Genomic DNA, 18,771 nt, shown 5'->3' with positions numbered 1-18,771 from the left:
TAAAATTGTCTGGACTAAGGGGAATAACTCAATTTATTATATCGCACTAACAGTCAGCGCTCAGAGACAAAGATTTAGAAATGTCAAATTATGCATGTTTTATATTTGTACTTGATTGATTGCTCAAATGTTCATATACTTCATATAAATATTTAACAGCAATATTAAATCCAAGATGGCCACCAGTTACTCATGTTGTGATGCATCATCAGAGACCACTTCTTCCTCCAAACAATCTTGTTATACCAAATGTTGGTAAGTGTATTGTTATATCAAGTGTGATCAATATCAACAGTTAAAAACTAGTTCATGTTTATGAAGAGATTTATTGTAAAACAAATTTACTGATTAAATCTTTTCCCTTTGACATCATTTAACTAATTTAAGAAATCTACATTAGTTAGCATTACTTATAAGTTTTGAAGACAATTTTTGAAATTATTTTTTAACTACAATACATAATCATATTTCACTTGTTAATATACAAGCCAGAATTAACATCTACCTCCAAACAACCTTAGTATCTCTCTTGTTTTAATATTTCAAAACGATGCCTGTGTATTTACTCAATAACCTTTCAACCAAAGCTTTTCAAATTTTAATTTGATACTGAAGACAGAATGGAGATCTTCTTCAATATACAGACATATTAAAAAAAAAATTGTCATTGCATTTATAAAAAAATTGTTTATTAGTAATTTTAATCTATGTTAGACATTTTATCATCATACTTTGATTTTGTACAGGTCATGTATTAAAAGGCAGAGAGATGTCTGGTCATTCAAGATTGGACCATACCTTTTCAAATCATATCTATGCCAAAGTGGCACTGCATGCCAGAAAATTAGGCCACCTGGCAGCAGTTTATTGTGTAGCATTTGATAGAACAGGAAAATATATATTCACAGTAAGTAGTATTTAAAACCTAAAATCTTTGTGCATTTTATCTTTTGCATGGAATAACTGAAAATGTGTTGGTATTACAGTGAAAAATGACAATCTTTTATTTGAAAATGGTGCTTAATATTTATATCAAATTAACAAGCCTTGCAAAATTAGAAAGAAAAAAAAAAAATTATTACAAAGGTAATTTCAAATCCGATTATATACATATTTAGAGAAAATAGTTTTAAAACTTCAATACATATATATATCATAATGAACAAAAGATCAATGTCATATTTCTGGCTTACTAGTTGCATTTTCAAGAAAAAAATATTTGTAGATCCAAATGTTAAACATTGCTTAGTGAAGAATTAATACATTGATTTTAAGTTATCCATAAGAAAAATTAATTAAGCATTGTATATATATATATACATATTAGATTTACAAACATTTTAAACATTAGAAGCTGTGGTATGATTGCCAATGAGACATCTATCCATAAGAGACTAAATAACTATGATGTAACCAACTGAAATTGTCAAATCAATTTATTGAAATATCCAATGGAATTTTTTATGCCATTTGTTTTTGTCATTAACATTTTGAAATATTTCAGGGTGCTGATGATGCTTTAATAAAAATCTGGTATGCTGAAAACAGTAGACTATTAGCAACTTTAAGGGGACATAACTCTGAAATAACTGACATTGCTGTTAATTATGAAAACACTTTATTAGCGTCTGGTAGTTGTGATAGAATTATTCGTGTTTGGTGCTTACGAACTAAAACTCCTCTGGCTGTTTTAAGTGCTCACACAGGAATGATAACATCTTTACAGGTATTTATGGCTTGATTTCTAAAACTTATGTTTTCCTGAAACAATTTATTATTATTATTTATATATACAAAAGTAGTTTTGCTTGATCTCAAAGGGCCAAGTGAGCTTTCTCATCACTTGGCGTCTGTCGTCGTTAACTTTTACAAAAATCTTCTCCTCTGAAACTATTGGGCCAAATTAAATCAGACTTGGCCACAATCATCATTAGGGTATCTAGTTTAAAAAATGTGTCTAGTGACCCGGCCAACCAACCAAGATGGCCACCATTGCTAAAAATAGAACATAGGCATGATAGGGGTAAAATGTAGATTTTGGCTTATATCTCTGAAACCAAAGCATTAAGAGCAAATCTGACACAGGGTAAAATTGTTTATCAGGTCAAGATCTATCTGCCCTGAAATTTTCAGATGATTCGGAGAACCCGTTGTTGGGATGCTGCCCTTAAATTGGTAATTTTAAGGAAATTTTGTCGAATTTGGTTATTATCTTGAATATTATTATACATGTAGATAGAGATAAACAGTAAACAGCAATAATGTTCAGCAAAGTAAGATCTACAAATAAGTCAACATGACCAAAATGGTCAGTTGACCCCTTAAGGAGTTATTGCCCTTTATCATGTTTATAGTCAATTTTAACATTTTTTTGTAAATTTTTGTAATCTTTCACAAAAATTTTCTCCTCTGAAACTACTTAGACAAATTTTACCAAACTTGTCTACAATCATCATTTGGGTATCTAGTTTAAAAAATGTGTCTGATGACCCCTCCCATGAACCAAGATGGCTGATATGGCTAAAAATAGCACATAGGGTAAAATGCGGGTTTTTTATATACGACCGCTATGCTGTCATATATTGGTATGGCGTTGGCGTAGTCGTTGGCGTCGTCGTCCGAAGACACATTGCTTTTCGCACTATAACTTTAGATTAAGTAAATAGAAATGTATGAAATTTAAATACAAGGGTTATGACCACAAAAGGAAGGTTGGGATTGATATTGGTAGTTTTGGTCGCAACAGTATAGGAATTAGGGACCAAAAAAGGGCCCAAATAAGCATTTTTCTTGGTTTTCGCACAATAACTTTAGTATAAGTAAATAGAAATCTATGAAATTTAAACACAAGGTTTATGAACACAAAAGGAAGGTTGGGATTGATTTTGGGAGTTTTGGTCCCAACAGTTTAGGAATAAGTGTGGCCAAAAAGGGGCCCAAATAAGCATTTTTTTTGGTTTTGGCACCATAACTTTAGTATAAGTAAATAGAAATCTATGAAATTTAAACACAAGGTTAATGACCATAAAAGGAAGGTTGGGATTGATTTTGGGAGTTTTGGTCCCAACAGTTTAGGAATTAGGGGCCCAAAGGGTCCAAAATTAAACTTTGTTTTATTTCATCCAAAATTGAATTCTTGGGATTCTTTGATATGCTGAATCTAAACATGTACTTAGATTTTTGATTATGGGCCCAGTTTTCAAGTTGGTCCAAATCGGGGTCCTAAATTAAACTTTGTTTGATTTCAACAAAAATTGAATTCTTGGGGTTCTTTGATATCATGGATATGTTGAATCTAAACATGTACTTAGATTTTTGATTATGGGCCCAGTTTTCAAGATGGTCCAAATCGGGTCCAAAATTAAACTTTGATTGATTTCAACAAAAATTGAATCCTTGGGGTTCTTTGATATGCTGAATCTAAACATGTATTAAGATTTTTGATTATAGGCCTAGTTTTCAAGTTGGTCCTAATCGGGGTCCAAAATTAAACTTTGTTTGATTTCAACAAAAATTGAGTAATTGGGGTTCTTTGATATATGCTGAATCTAACCATTATTTAGATTTTTGATATTTGGGCCTGGTTATCAAATTGGTCCACATTGAGGTCTAAAGGGTCCAAAATTGAACTTTATTTGATTTCATCAAAAATCAAATTCTTGGGTTTCTTTGATATGCTCAATCTAACCATGTATTTATATTTTGGATATTGGACCATAATAGGTAAATGTCCAATTTAAAATTTTTAAGTTTTTAAGTGTAAGTTCTTAGACCACATTCATTCTGTGTAAGAACATGAAGAAACCAATGTTGTGTCAACTATTTAATCACAATCCAAATTCAGAGCTTAATCAAGCTTGAATGTTGTGTCCATACTTGCCCAAACTGTTTAGGGTTCAAACTCTGCGGTCTTATAAAGCTGTGCCCTGCAGAGCATCTGGTTGGCTCATATCACTGAAACAAAAGCATTTAGAGCAAATATGCTGCACATAAAATTGTTCATAAGGTCAAGCTCTATCTGCCCTGAAATTTCCAGACCAATCAGGCAACTTTTTGTTGGGTTGCTGCCCTTGAATTGGTAATTTAAGAAAATTTTGCAGCTTTTGGTTATTATCTTGGATATTATTATAGATTGAGATAAACTGTGAACAGCAATAATGAACAGCAAAGTTTGAGCTACAAATAAGTCAACATGACCAAAGTGGTCAATTGACCCCTTAAGGAGTTCTTGCCTTTTTCAGTCAATTTTTAACAATCTTCATAAATTTTTTCGAAATATTTTCCACTGTCACTTCTGGCCCGGGCCAAGTTCATTATAGATAGAGATAATTGTAAGCAGCAGGATTGTTCAGTAAAGTAAGATCTACAAACACATCACCAACACCAAAACACAATTTTGTCATGAATCCATGATCCATCTGTGTCCTTTTAATTTGTTTATTATGTACATAGACCAAGGTGAGCGACACAGGCTCTTTAGAGCCTCTAGTTTGTTGTTGCCAATTTTAAATTTAAAAACGTTTGGCAATTCATTTTGAATTTGAAATTTAAATTACTACCACACTTAGTGTGAAGATCTAACTTTACTAAATGTTTTTTTTTTATAGAAAAAATTATGTTTCCAAATATGAAATACATGTAACCTTCTCACAATATTTTCAAATAACCTCTCACATTAGAGGAGTGGTAGATTTTTTTGTTTTTGAATCTTCACTATATATACACCAAGAAATGTTATAAATTTCTATTACATTAAGATATATCAATACATGTACAAGAAAGGATAACAGCTCGTACACTGACTAAATGGCCAGTGATTGTCAAATATTTAAATATTTTAGCTATAAATTCTATTTTTTTCACTTAAGAAGTTAATAGATATAAACACTAATGGATTGATTCTATTAACTAAAAGCTACACAAACAGTTTTATTAGGCAGTTAAGCTGCCTTATGCGAGCACCCTGGATTTGTGTTCTACCCAATAAATGCTGAAATACGTGCCATTGTTATCATCAAGCTGGCTACTATGTTATTTATAACTTATTGGACAGTTTTTTCATACTTTTCATTCTGGATTACAAAAAATATGACCAGAAAAACCTTAAATGATCGTCGATTTTCCCAAAAGTTTTGAAGTTGCACATAGGAAGTAGAGCACATTAGGAATCCTTATGTAGTTTATTATCCCCTGAGCTTTTGGCTAAGATGTCAAAGAACAAATGTATGAAATATTTAATCGCCGTAAATGTCTAAAGACAAGTAGTTAAGATTTCCCAAATTGCAAAAGTCGTAGGAATATTGTTTGTCGTCAATATGTAGTCAACTACGTCAGTAGTCTATTAATATACGTTCAACTGATCACGCTGTTGGCGGCAATTTTGAATTAGAAGACGAAATTTTCGTATCTTTTCAATTTGGACGCAGGGGTTCAAATTAGCGGTTGTCCGAGGTCTGCGACATTCCACTTTTGCAGTCGGACTTTCTACTTGGTTACTAGCTACGCCCGACGGACCTTGAAAGAAAATAAAAAATAACTTTGCAAACGTTTTTACCAAAGTTTCGATCTAATAAACGATCTCAAACTTATTTTCATCATTACTATTTATGACAGCGATGTTCAATTTGTTCAACCGCTAGCTTTATACAGAAAATCGCCGACATATAATGTGTAAATCCGAGTAAAATCGTATCTCACTATCTGTCAAAAACAACATTGAAAACAAAATGGCTGCCGCGAGAAGACAATTACAATATCGGATCCGATTCCGGAAGCGGATAAGGGTAATCCCGGGTTTTGGCTATTAACTAAAAAAATCCAGACAGGTGACAAAATACATCTTTGCATGGTAAAGAAATATAAACACTAGAATTGAAAACCAAAACATATATGTAAAAGAAAGAAAAAGCAGAAAATATTTTGTACACCAATTTTAATGTCAAAATCCAATACAATGTGACAGCTGGGAACAGTTTATCTGACAATATATATGTTCCTGGTAACAGTATAAATTTTCTTTATCAGTGATAAATGTTGGTAATGCATGTTAGATGCTTTTAAAGTTAAACATATTACTGCAATTTCAAGGGGTATTTTTTTCTTCTCAATTTTGATAGGTCATTTAAAATAGCTGGAAGTTTCTTATATAAAAAAAAAGATGTGGTATGATTGCCAATGAGACAACTATCCACAAGAGACCAAAATGACACAGACATTAACAACTATAGGTCATCGTACGGCCTTCAACAAGGAGCAAAGAGCATACACTATAGTCAGCTATAAAAGGCCACGATAAGACAATGTAAAACAATTCAAATGAGAAAACTATAACGGCCCTATTTATATAAAAAAAATAACAAAAAACAAATATGTAACACATAAACAAACGACAACCATTGAATTACAGGCTCCTGACTTGGGACAGGCACAAATAGTGCAACTATATTATATGATACCTGAATGTAAGCAAATCATATGATATATAGGTGGAGTCCATTGGGCCACTCTACCTTTTCCTGTTTGATAACTTTGAAACGGATGAGATCCCCACCCCTCAACCATATACATTCATGTATGTCAGAGACTAAATAACTAATCAAATGAAATATAGGGGAAGTCCCTAGGATCACCCCCGACCCTCCATGTTTTAGAACTTGGAAACAGTCGAGATCCCCACCCCTAAACCATATTTATTCATGTATGGGACAATATATATATAATCAAATGAAATATAGGTGGAGTCCCTGGGGGTCACCCCACCCCTCCTGTTTGAGAACTTGGTAACGGTCGAGATCCCCACCCCTAGACCATATATCTTCATGTAGGGGACAATTTAACTAATCAAATGAAATATAGGGGGATTCCCTGCGGGTCACCCCACCCCTTCTATTTGAGAACTTGGAAACGGTCGAGATCCCCACCCCTAAACCATATATATTCATGTATGGGACAATATAACAAATCATATGAAATATAGGTGTAGTTCATGGGGCCACTCTTCCCCGTCCAGTTTGAGAATTTGAAAACGGTTGAGATCCCCAATCTTAAACCATACATATACATGTATGGGACAATATAACAAATCAAAGGAATAATAAGGGAGTCCCTAGGGTCACTGTAAACCCTCCTGTTTGAGAACTTGGAAACATTCGAGATCCTCAACCCTAAACCATATTTATTCATGTATGGGACAATATAACTAATCAAATGAAATATAGGGGGATTCCCTGGGGTTCATCCCATCCCTCCTGTTTGAGAACTTGGTAACGGTCAAGATCCCCACCCCTAAACCATATATATTCATGTATGTGACAATATAACAAATCATATGAAATATAGGTGGAGTTCGTGGGGCCACTCTACCCCTTTCTGTTTGAGAATTTATAACGGTCGAGATCCACAATCTTAAACAATATATTTTTATGTATGGGACAATATATGGGACAATATTACAAATCAAATGAATTATAAGGGGGTCCCTATGGTCACTGTACACCCTCCTGTTTGAGAACTTGGAAAAATTCGAAATCCTCACCCCTTAACCATATATACAGTTACTCATGTATGGGACTATATAACAAATCAAATGAAATATAGGGAAGTCCCTGTGGTCACCCTACCCCTCATGTTTAAGAACTTGGAAACATTTGGGATCCCCACCTCTAAATTAAATGAAATATAGGGGGAGTCCCTGCAGTCAGCCCACCCCTCCTGATTGAGAAATTGGAAACAGTCGAGATCCCCACTTTTAAATTAAACCATATATATTCATGTATGAGAACTAATCAAATGAAATATAGGGAGAGGTCTTAGGCTCACCCTACCCAGTCCTGTTTGATAACTTAGAAACAGATGAGATTCCCACCCCTCAACCATATATATTCATGTATTGGACAATATAACAAATCAAATGAAATATAGGGGAAGTCACTAGGATCACTCCACCCCCACCTGTTTGAAAACTTGATAACGGTTGAGATCCCCACCCCAAACCATATATATTCCTGTATGGGACAAGATAACACATTAAATGAAATATAAGGGTAGTCCCTAGGGTCACCCCATCCCCTCTTGTGTGTGTTTTGAGAACTTGTATAAGATTGAAATACCAACTCCTAAACTAAACCATATTCATTCTTGTTTGTCATTTTAAAAAGATTGAATGACATACAATGTCAATCTCATGGGCGTCACATATGCATGTCACCTTGCTAGACCTAACCAATGTGTACTAGACCTTGTCCAATTTCAGGCGACCATGGGAATGAATAATTATGGGAGCTTTGTTTGGAAGACTTCGTAACAGCATTATGTTACAATCATTTTTTTGATAATTAAAAAATTTTATTGATGGAAAATAATTAGTAGGTTTAAAGAATTTACCTTAATTATAATTTGAATTATTTCTGGTCCTATAAAAATTTTCATTTTCATATGGCTCATTTTAAAAAAAACATATCTTTCAAGCCCAAGAATGTTTGACCAACTGTTTTTATAACACGGGTTATGTTCTCTCATATATGTTATGATGGTATGATACTAAACCCCTAACGGGAAGGATTGTGCCTGATGTTCATATGATGAAATCATAATCTTTCAGTCAGTTTAATTGAAGTCTGGAGCTGGCATGTCAGATAACTGCTAGTAGTCTGTTGTTATTTATGTATTATTGTCATTTTGTTTATTTTCTTTGGTTACATCTTCTGACATCAGACTCGGACTTCTCTTGAACTGAATTTTAATGTGCGTATTGTTATGCGTTTACTTTTCTACATTGGCTAGAGGTATAGGGGGAGGGTTGAGATCTCACAAACATGTTTAACCCCGCCCCATTTTTGCGCCTGTCCCAAGTCAGGAGCCTCTGGCCTTTGTTAGTCTTGTATTATTTTAATTTTAGTTTCTTGTGTACTATTTGGAAATTAGTATGGCGTTCATTATCACTGAACTAGTATATATTTGTTTAGGGGCCAGCTGAAGGACGCCTCCGGGTGCGGGAATTTCTCGCTACATTGAAGACCTGTTGATGACATTCTGCTGTTGTTTTTTTCTATGGTCGGGTTGTTGTCTCTTTGGCACATTCCCCATTTCCATTCTCAATTTTATTATAATTACCTGTCATTATATTCCAAACTCAGAAATCATAGACTTGGGGTGAAGGTGGGGGACATTTACATTTACTATGGACAGGTTAGACAGACCTCACTTTTGATCCCTGTAGTAGTAAACATTTGTCTGATTTGTGTCTCATAACTTTTGTACTGTTGAACACACACTCAGTTTTCTTTCCAGGGAAGCAAGTCCATTCATACTTTTACAAACTCGTACTAAAGTCAACTTGAACTACTAACAGTCAACTAATACCAACGTTAACTATCAACTAGAAGAACTGCAATCATTGCAAACTTGTATCACTGCAGACTCATGACCATGAAAAAAAATATACTTGATATATGCGTTGCTTTTAAAAACTTTGACAAAATATGAATTATTTGCCTTAATGATTAATTCATTAAATGAACATAAATGTACAATATATGAATGTTTAATGTTTGTTTTTTTTTAAAATCTTTAAAAAAAAATTGAAGCAACATTGCAACAGTTTTTATAATTATGTTTGGCTTGGTTTTTGGTTAACTGCCTACAGCGCTTACAGTGCTTTGATTATTTAGTATGTTGATTTGTGTATGTAATATTTAAAAACAATATCTTACCCTTTCTGTTACAGTTTTGCCCTCAATCACATGGTGAGAATAGAATATTAATGTCCACTGGAGGTGATGGCTGTGTTTGTTTTTGGTTCTGGAATGTTACAACTAACAAATTTGAGTATGTATTAGATGCACATGAATCGTGCAGATGACTTCTATTTTGTTATTTATTTTATTTATTTTTGTTGTTTTTATTGGTGGAGGAACTCTGATCACCGATTTCCGAGTGTAGCGGTGTGACACCGCGAATCACGGATTATATTTCCAATTTCCTCCAAAGATTCTCTTCCAACACCGCGTGGCTGTTAATTGGTTTATGCCCATCGGATGTACTGAAAATTAATGACGCGTGACAACATAATCGGATTAGCCAGATTTATTACCTTTGTACATTTAATCGATCTTGATTGCACCTGTGTGCTTTAAAATATGTTATTTAAATGTCCTTTCTTTGTCAGATAAAAGTGTGACAATTTCATTTAAAATAAGCTAATTATTCTTGTATGTATATGCACATGTCATTGTCATATGAAATAAAACGTATAAAAATACGAATAAAAATACGAATAAAACACTTATTTTGTATTTTCATTATAGTCCGATCAGGTCATAAATTTTTGTTTTTTCAACAAAGACGATTTTACCAAAATTAGAACCTTTTATGACCTAACTCAGTGAGCAATTTCCGGTTCATTAATTGTTCAATATTATATAATTAATATCAACTGGCTTAAAACAAAATGCCGTTTTTTACGATAATTTGTCCAATCTAAACCCAAGAGTTCATTTATCGGATCAACAAGTGAACTCTGTTACTTTCAATTTATTTTGAAATGTAAAATATTATGTTTCACTACCTCGGTAGATTACCGACTTGAAATATTTGAATTTAAAAAAGAAACTGTAAAGTGACAAATCGTTTTGTATGCAATGTGGCAGCCCTATATTCATAAATACTAAGAGACATTCCCCGCCCAGACACAACACAATAATCACAACCTTATTTAATTATATGAAGAAAAAAATCATGTGTTGTGTATCTGTTATGACCTGTTATTGATCTTTTATTATTTAAAATTGGATTGGTGCAATCCGTATTTTACTGCTCGTTAAAAGTCCTCGGCGAAATAAAAAAAAAAAAAAAAGTATTTCAACAATTAATACTGTAGAATATTGAAATGAAATTATATCGTGTTCTACAAGAAAGAAATATGTAAAAAAAAAAATGTGGATCGGATTTTTACGATCGACACATTTTCACAGAGGATCTCTACCAACACCCATCAGTAACTGAACGATATGCATCCTGTTTTCATCTACCATTAATGTATAGTGTTGACTATGGACGTATGAATAATGTTCAGGTTTATGTCCTTTGTTGACTGAGAAACGTAAAAATAAATGACTCGTGTCCGTTTATTCAGAAAAGGATTATATTTGAGATTCCGGTTAATCAATTGTAAAAGGACCTTCTAGAGCCTCAATCTTAACGCACACAAATGTCAATCATTACAAAGCAAGTTTAAACCTTGAATGAATTTTCCCACGGTTATCCAGAAAGGTCACATGAGTTTACTGTTACGTGATACTATTTCCCGCCATATAAAAATCTCGTGGACAAAATTGATGTCACTATTTTTAGCATTCAATATTGTGAGCGAAGTGAAGTTCAAGTTCAACCACGCACTGTTGATCACTGAGATGCGTATCGTCTTCCCACGACAATTAATTGCTTTAAAAAATATTCAAAACACACAGTGCGTAAATAAATATTATGCAACGACGAGTTGATGCAGCTATAGAAGTATTCCTGTTGTAGCTGAAATGTATTATTGATCCTAAAGTAATGCTAACAAATAGTGAAGAGAAAATGCCGTAGACTTATTAAGGTTCATCATAACAAACAAACAAATATGGCTGTATTTACATGCCAAAAATTACTCTGAGTACAGACTTACCTGTGAAGTTGGAAAAGTTTTAATGCCTGGCATCCACTAGATATAATAAAGTTAAATGCATTTTGTGTTTCAGAAAGATAAAATCTCTTTTGGATTTTGATGGGCATTTTTTTTCCTTCATGCAAAAGGTGTGAAAATTAACTAAGTTGTAGTACAACTATGAGATGCTCCCTCAGGTAAAAAAACCGGTTTGTATTGTTTGATTGTCCTTAATTGACATGGACTAGAGGTATCTTCACAACTATAGGTGAGTTAAAGAGTTTATCTGAGTCAGTCAGTGGACAGTATCAAAGTAATTCAGGTGTTTGTTTATTTTTACACCTTCTGCAGAAAGGAAAAAAAATGCCCATCAAAAACCAAGAAAGATTTTATCTTTCCTAAACACAAAATGCATTTAAGTTTTATATATCTAGTGGATGCTAGGCATTAAATCTTTCCAAACAGCACAGGTAAGTCTGTACACAGAGAAGTTTTTGAGGTGAAAATTCGGCCATATTTGTCCATTTGTTATGATGAACCTTAAGCATAACGAATGGTGAAAAGTATTTTCTTTTTTACTTGCATATACAAGTTTTAAGACACATATTTTTTTTTAAACTCACTGCTCACATTTTATATTCAGCGTTAGTTTCTGTTTATTTTCACGCAAGTATGTCTCTTTTCGTAAGTTATATAAATAACCGATAAAAAACCGAGGTCATAATCAAGTATAGTTTTTATACGACCGCAAAATTTGAAAAATTTTTCGTCGTATATTGCTATCACGTCGTCGTCGTCGTCGTCCGAATACTTTTAGTTTTCGCACTCTAACTTTAGTAAAAGTGAATGGAAATCTATGAAATTTTAACACAAGGTTTATGACCACAAAAGGAAGATTGGTATTGATTTTTGGAGTTTTGGTCCCAACATTTTAGGAATTAGGGGCCAAAAAGGGCCCAAATAAGCATTTTCTTGGTTTTCGCACTATAACTTTAGTTTAAGTTAATAGAAATCTATGAAATTTTGACACAAGGTTTATGACCACAAAAGAACGGTTGGGATTGATTTTGGGAGTTTTGGTTTCAACAGTTTAGGAATTAGGGGCCAAAAAGGGCCCAAATAAGCATTATTCTTGGTTTTCGCACAATAACTTTAGTTTAAGTAAATAGAAATCAATGAAATTTAAACACAATGTTAATGACTACAAAAGGAAGGTTGGTATTGATTTTGGGAGTTTAGGTCCCAACAGTTTAGGAATTAGGGGCCAAAAAGGGACCCAAATAAGCATTTTTCTTGGTTTTCGCACCATAACGTTAGTATAAGTAAATAGAAATCTATGAAATTTAAACACAAGGTTTATGACCATAAAAGGAAGGTTGGTATTGATTTTGGGAGTTTTGGTCCCAACAGAATAAGGGGCCCAAAGGGTCCAAAATTAAACTTTGTTTGATTTCATCAAAATTGAATAATTGGGGTTCTTTGATATGCCGAATCTAACTGTCATGACTGTGTATGTAGATTCTTAACTTTTGGTCCTGTTTTCAAATTGGTCTACATTAAGGTCCAAAGGGTCCAAAATTAAACTTAGTTTGATTTTGACAAAAAATGAATCAGTTAGGTTCTTTGATATGCTGAATCTAAAAATGTACTTAGATTCTTGATTATTGGCCCAGTTTTCAAGTTGGTCCAAATTGGGGTCCAAAATTAAACTTTGTTTGATTTCATCAAAAATTGAATAAATGGGTTTTTTTGATATACCAAATCTAACTGTGTATGTAGATTCTTCATTTTTGGTCCTGTTTTCAAATTGGTCTACACTAAAGTCCAAAGGGTCCAAAATTAAACTTAGTCTGATTTTAACAAAAATTGAAATCTTGGGGTTCTTTGATATGCTGAATCCAAAAATGTACTTAGATTTTTTATTATGGGCCCAGTTTTCAAGTTGGTCCAAATCAGGATCTAAAATTATTATATTAAGTATTGTGCAATAGCAAGATTTTTTTTTAATTGGAGTTATCTTTCTTTGTCCAGAATCAACTTAAATCTTTGTTATATACAATATACAATGTATATTCACTTTTTACTACCAACTGATAAATTAAAATAATCTTTACCATTCAGTGATAACAAGCAGTTTTTTTTACATCTTATTTCCTTATCTTATCTAAAATGTTTTTAGATAATGTATGTTGGACATTTGCCAGACATGACTATGATGTCATTTTCTATTTTTATTTGCCAATAACTTTATGTAAATAACTTTATTGGAAATTTGCCAATATAAAATGTTGCTGATGAAGTTTTTTTTATTGTTTTATACAATAAACAATGTATATTCACTTTTACTACCAACCAATCTTTACCATTCAGTGATAACAAGCACTTTATTTTACATTTTTGTCGAGCCTGCAACTTTTGTTGCAGAAAGCTCGACATAGGGATAGTGATCCGGCGGCGGCGGCGGCGGTGTTAGCTAACTTCTTAAAAGCTTTATATTTTAGAAGGTGGAAGGCCTGGATGCTTCATATTTTGTATATAGATGCCTCATGTTACGAAGTTTCCGTCAGTCACATGTCCCATGTCCTTGACCTCATTTTCATGGTTCAGTGACCACTTGAAAAAAAAGTTCATATTTTTTGTAATGTTGAATTTTCTCTTATTATAAGTAATAGGATAACTATATTTGATATGTGCGTACCTTGCAAGGTCCTCATGTCTGTCAGACAGTTTTCTCTTGACCTCGACCTCATTTCATGGATCAGTGAACAAGGTTAAGTTTTGGTGGTCAAGTCCATATCTCAGATACTATAAGCAATAGGGCTAGTATATTCGGTGTATGGAAGGACTGTAAGGTGTACATGTCCAACTGGCAGGTGTCATCTGACCTTGACCTCATTTTCATGGTTCAGTGGTTATAGTTAAATTTTTGTGTTTTGATCTGTTTTTTTTCATACTATATGCAATAGGTCTACTATATTTGTTGTATGGAATGATTGTAAGGTGTACATGTCTAGCGGGCAGATGTCATGTGACCTTGACCTCATTTTCATGGTTCAGTGGTTATAGTTAAATTTTTGTGTTTTGGTCTGTTTTTTTCATACTATATGCAATAGGTCTACTACATTTGTTGTATGGAATGATTGTAAGGTGTACATGTCTAGCGGACAGATGTCATGTGACCTTGACCTCATTTTCATGGTTCAGTGGTCAAAGTTAAGTTTTTGAGTTTTGGTCTTTTTATCTAATACTATATGCCATAGGTCAACTATATTTGGTGTGTGGAAATATTTTATGATCTTTATGTCAGTAGCGCAGGTTTCTTTTGACCGTGACCTCATTTTCACGGTTCATTGCACAGTGTTAAGTTTTTGCGTTTTGGTCTATTTTTCTAAAATTATAAGTAATAGGTCAACTATATATGTTGTATAGAAGCATTGTTAGCTGTACATGTCTGCCTGGCATGGTTCATCTGACCTTGACCTTATTTTCATGGTTCATTGGTCTTTGTTTAGTTATCTTGGTTAATGTTAAGTTTATGAGACAGTCATGACAGTTGTAATAAAGCTTTATACTATCAACATAATATCAATGATTAGTATAGAAGGCGAGACATTTCAGCGTGTGCACTCTTGTAATATTTTATGATGTATTTAAAAGAGTAGTTATTGTTGCAAACTCCATTAGAAATTTGAATTGATATCAGTTTTGGAAAAAGGGAAACGGGGATGTGAAAAAAGGGGGGGGGGGTTAAATTTTTCTCATTTCAGATTTCATAAATAAAAAGAAAATTTCTTCAAACATTTTTTTGAGAGAATTAATATTCAACAGCATAGTGAATTGCTAAAAGGCAAAAACAAACTTTTAAGTTCATTAGACCACATTCATTCTGTGTCAGAAACCTATGCTGTGTCAACTATTTAATTTTAGATTTAAAAAGTTTGAAGAAGAAATCTTTAATTGTAAAATTTGTAAAATCTTGACATTTGTTTTGTGTAAAAAAAACCCATGTAATGTCAAAAATTTGATCACAATCCAAATTCAGAGCTGTATCACGCTAGAATGTTTTGTCCATACTTGCCCCAACTGTTCAGGGTTCGACCTCTGCGGTCGTATAAAGCTGCGCCCTGCGGAGCACCTGGTTTTTTATATAAAACTTTAATGCAATTGAAAGAATTAACAACAACCTTTTGCTTTTAAAACTTTTATTTGTTTCAAGCAATTATGTAATCGTAAAATGGAAATGGCGTGTAGACTTATTAGCATAACAGACAGTGAATAATATTTTCTTTTTTACTTGTATAAAAAAACTTTGAGACGTGTAATTTTTCTTTAAACTGCCCTCATTTATTTAGCGTTAGTCTCCGTTTGTTGTTACACAATTATACCTCTTTTAGTAAATTAAATATTTATTTACTGATAAAAAAACGGAAGTCAAAATAAATTATAGTTGTTTTTTTAAAACTTGATTTAAATGTTCAGTGTAATTGAAAGAATTAACAACAACGCTTTGCTTTTTATTTTAATCTTTCATTTGTTTCAAGCAATCAGATTTACCTGATAATCAATAGACAGGAAATACAATTGTTTAATTACATTAGAAATCTCGCATACCTCGACTGTCGCTTGCCGGCATAGATCAGAAGGATTAGGGCAATTAATTACCTGGTGTGACACTGCGTCACACCAGACTGGGAGAGATGTCGCTAATACAATAAACAAAAGGTAGCGGATTTACGCAGAAGTCGGAGAGAATACTCCCAAATTTCTCCGAGAATTTAGGGAGAGATGTCAGAGTTTCCTGGTGTCACACCAGGAAAAAACTTGGTGTTTGGAGTTTGGGATGGCTTTCGCGAAAATCGTACTGTATGTTTGCAAGAATAGTAAATATTTTTATAATTTTTATTGATGCATCTTCTTATCATTTCATTGGTCCTTATGCTGTTTTCCAATGCTTATTATGACATTGAAGATCATTTGATTGATTAACTTATTTTTGGAGAATATGAATACTTTCATGAGATGTAACTCTTAGTATACCAAATATTACAATGCAAGGTTATTCTCAATTGAACCAATTTAGCACTACTTTTGATTTCAATCATTTCTTACAATGTAATAACATATATATATTTATATATTGTAAATGTTTTAGTATAAAAATATAATAAAAAGGCATGTAAATGCATATGTAGTGCAGTAGAGTTCATATGTTTGCTGTTTGAAGTCTACCAATAAAACAATACATTGTAATTGATAGAAATGACTTGACTTTAAGCGTAGGTATATCACACTGGACCAATAGATGTAGTAGGATCTATCAATCCAAGCGGTCACATACTCAGATAGTATTTTGCCTTGTAACTAGAAAGTATCTTTCTATCTTTTGATAGCATCTATATATAGTTATATCTCATCTAGATGGTTATACTTATAGCATATAACCTCTTTTGTAGGTTGAATTGATTTATACAGTAGCATAACTAAAAACATTTGAATTAATTTTGATCAAAAATTCTTTAACTGCCACTTTTAAATAAATTCAATTGCCAATTAATTTTTCTTCAGATCAAAACCAGGAAAGTTTATAGAGAAGTCACGAGCTGGAGCTCAAATGTTGTGTTCCTCATTTAGTCCTGGTGGTGTATTCCTGGCCACAGGGAGTTCTGATCATGTTGTTAGAGTTTATTTTGTTCATGGAAAAACTCCTGAGAAAATTTGTGAATTAGAGGCTCACACAGTTAGTATATTATATGTACATACATGTAAGAGAAAAAAGGGTGTTTATTGATACATTGTACTATGGCCATAATTATATTTCTGCCTTGTATTTATCTGTAATATATATAGCTCTTTTTTTATAGTAATTTCATGAACATTGAACAATGAATCAATATTTAAGAAAAATTGGTTATTAATTTGGTGATGTACGGCAGGCAGTTGGATGGGTGGTTTGGCGGGCAACAGCCAAATGTTGTACCTGCATTTACTCTTGAACCATTTTACAAAAGCTTTTAATATTTTGATATGTTATTACTGACAACAAAATGTAGGTCATGGTTAATAATGACGATTTAGATTTTTACTCTTTAGGAGTAATGGTTCTTGAAAGATTGAAAAATGGTGTTTCCAGTCGTATCCATGCATTTACTCATGAATCATTCAACCAAAGCTTTTAAAATTTTAATGTTGTTACTGATGACAAAATGGAGGTCAAGTAGGATAACGATGTTTTACACTTTTACAGTTCATGAGATGGTTCTTGAAATATTGAAAAAATGGCATTTCTAGTCGTGTCTATGCATTTACGCATGAATCGTTCAACCAATGCTTATTAAATTTTAATATGTTGTACATGTTTACTGCCATTCTGACAGGCTCTTGTAATTGAGTTGGAAGTTAGAAGTTGAATTACAATATGAAATAGTAATAAGAGGGAATTTTAACTTCATGCATCGCTCACAGCAACGGTGAACAGATACTGCATCTTAGAAGGGATATAACTCGTTACAAAGTATAAAGTCATTCAGAGTTCATTCATGAACTTATATCAGCAATAATCTCTTTTTTGTAGCTTAGAGAGCTTATTATTGAAATTGGAAGTTATTAATTTTCCTCTAGATAATGTTACAACTTTATAGGATTTTAAATGAACTATATTGCACTAGAAATTGGCAAGTAGAAAATTGAATTTTGATTGTTAATATAATGCATCTTTGTTTCTGTAGGAGAGGGTAGATAGTATATGTTATAGTAATACAGAAGAGAGATTTGTCAGTGGGAGTTGTGATGGCACTGCCAGAATCTGGCGATATGATAGGCAGGAATGGAAGGCAATTATACTCCATATGGCAACTAAGTTTGAGTGAGTACATGTACTAACTACCATCCTTCAACATAATTTCATGCAATGCCTTGAATTACTTCATCATTTTGTTCGGGCTTATTCCTTTAAAATGAAATTGGGAGGACGAAATTTCATACAAGTAGGTCATGCATGAAATAGCTAATTTTTTGGAGGTTATGTAGAATAACTTGAAGAGATTGGAAAACAGACAAACAATAATTGGAGTACCGTATTGCATTGTTTAGACAGTTAAAATGGCATATTTTTTTTTTACAAAATGAGA

General features: G+C 32.9%; 1 protein-coding gene across 3 annotated transcripts in view; it reads left to right on the top strand.

Annotated features, from left to right (window-relative positions):
* Nucleotides 1-18,771, top strand: part of LOC143047842 (PH-interacting protein-like) — a 64,302-nt gene that overhangs the window by 5,087 nt on the left and 40,444 nt on the right. For all 3 annotated transcript variants that reach the window (XM_076221138.1, XM_076221137.1, XM_076221139.1), the window contains 6 exons: nucleotides 160-255; nucleotides 747-907; nucleotides 1,505-1,726; nucleotides 9,725-9,825; nucleotides 17,210-17,381; nucleotides 18,370-18,506. In XM_076221138.1, the coding sequence (XP_076077253.1) occupies nucleotides 160-255; nucleotides 747-907; nucleotides 1,505-1,726; nucleotides 9,725-9,825; nucleotides 17,210-17,381; nucleotides 18,370-18,506 (889 nt within the window). The remainder of the gene's footprint in view (nucleotides 1-159; nucleotides 256-746; nucleotides 908-1,504; nucleotides 1,727-9,724; nucleotides 9,826-17,209; nucleotides 17,382-18,369; nucleotides 18,507-18,771) is intronic.

This window comes from Mytilus galloprovincialis, chromosome 10, assembly GCF_965363235.1.
Source record: "Mytilus galloprovincialis chromosome 10, xbMytGall1.hap1.1, whole genome shotgun sequence".
Lineage (NCBI taxonomy): Eukaryota > Metazoa > Mollusca > Bivalvia > Mytilida > Mytilidae > Mytilus > Mytilus galloprovincialis.
This window is presented reverse-complemented; position numbering and strand designations above follow the sequence as displayed.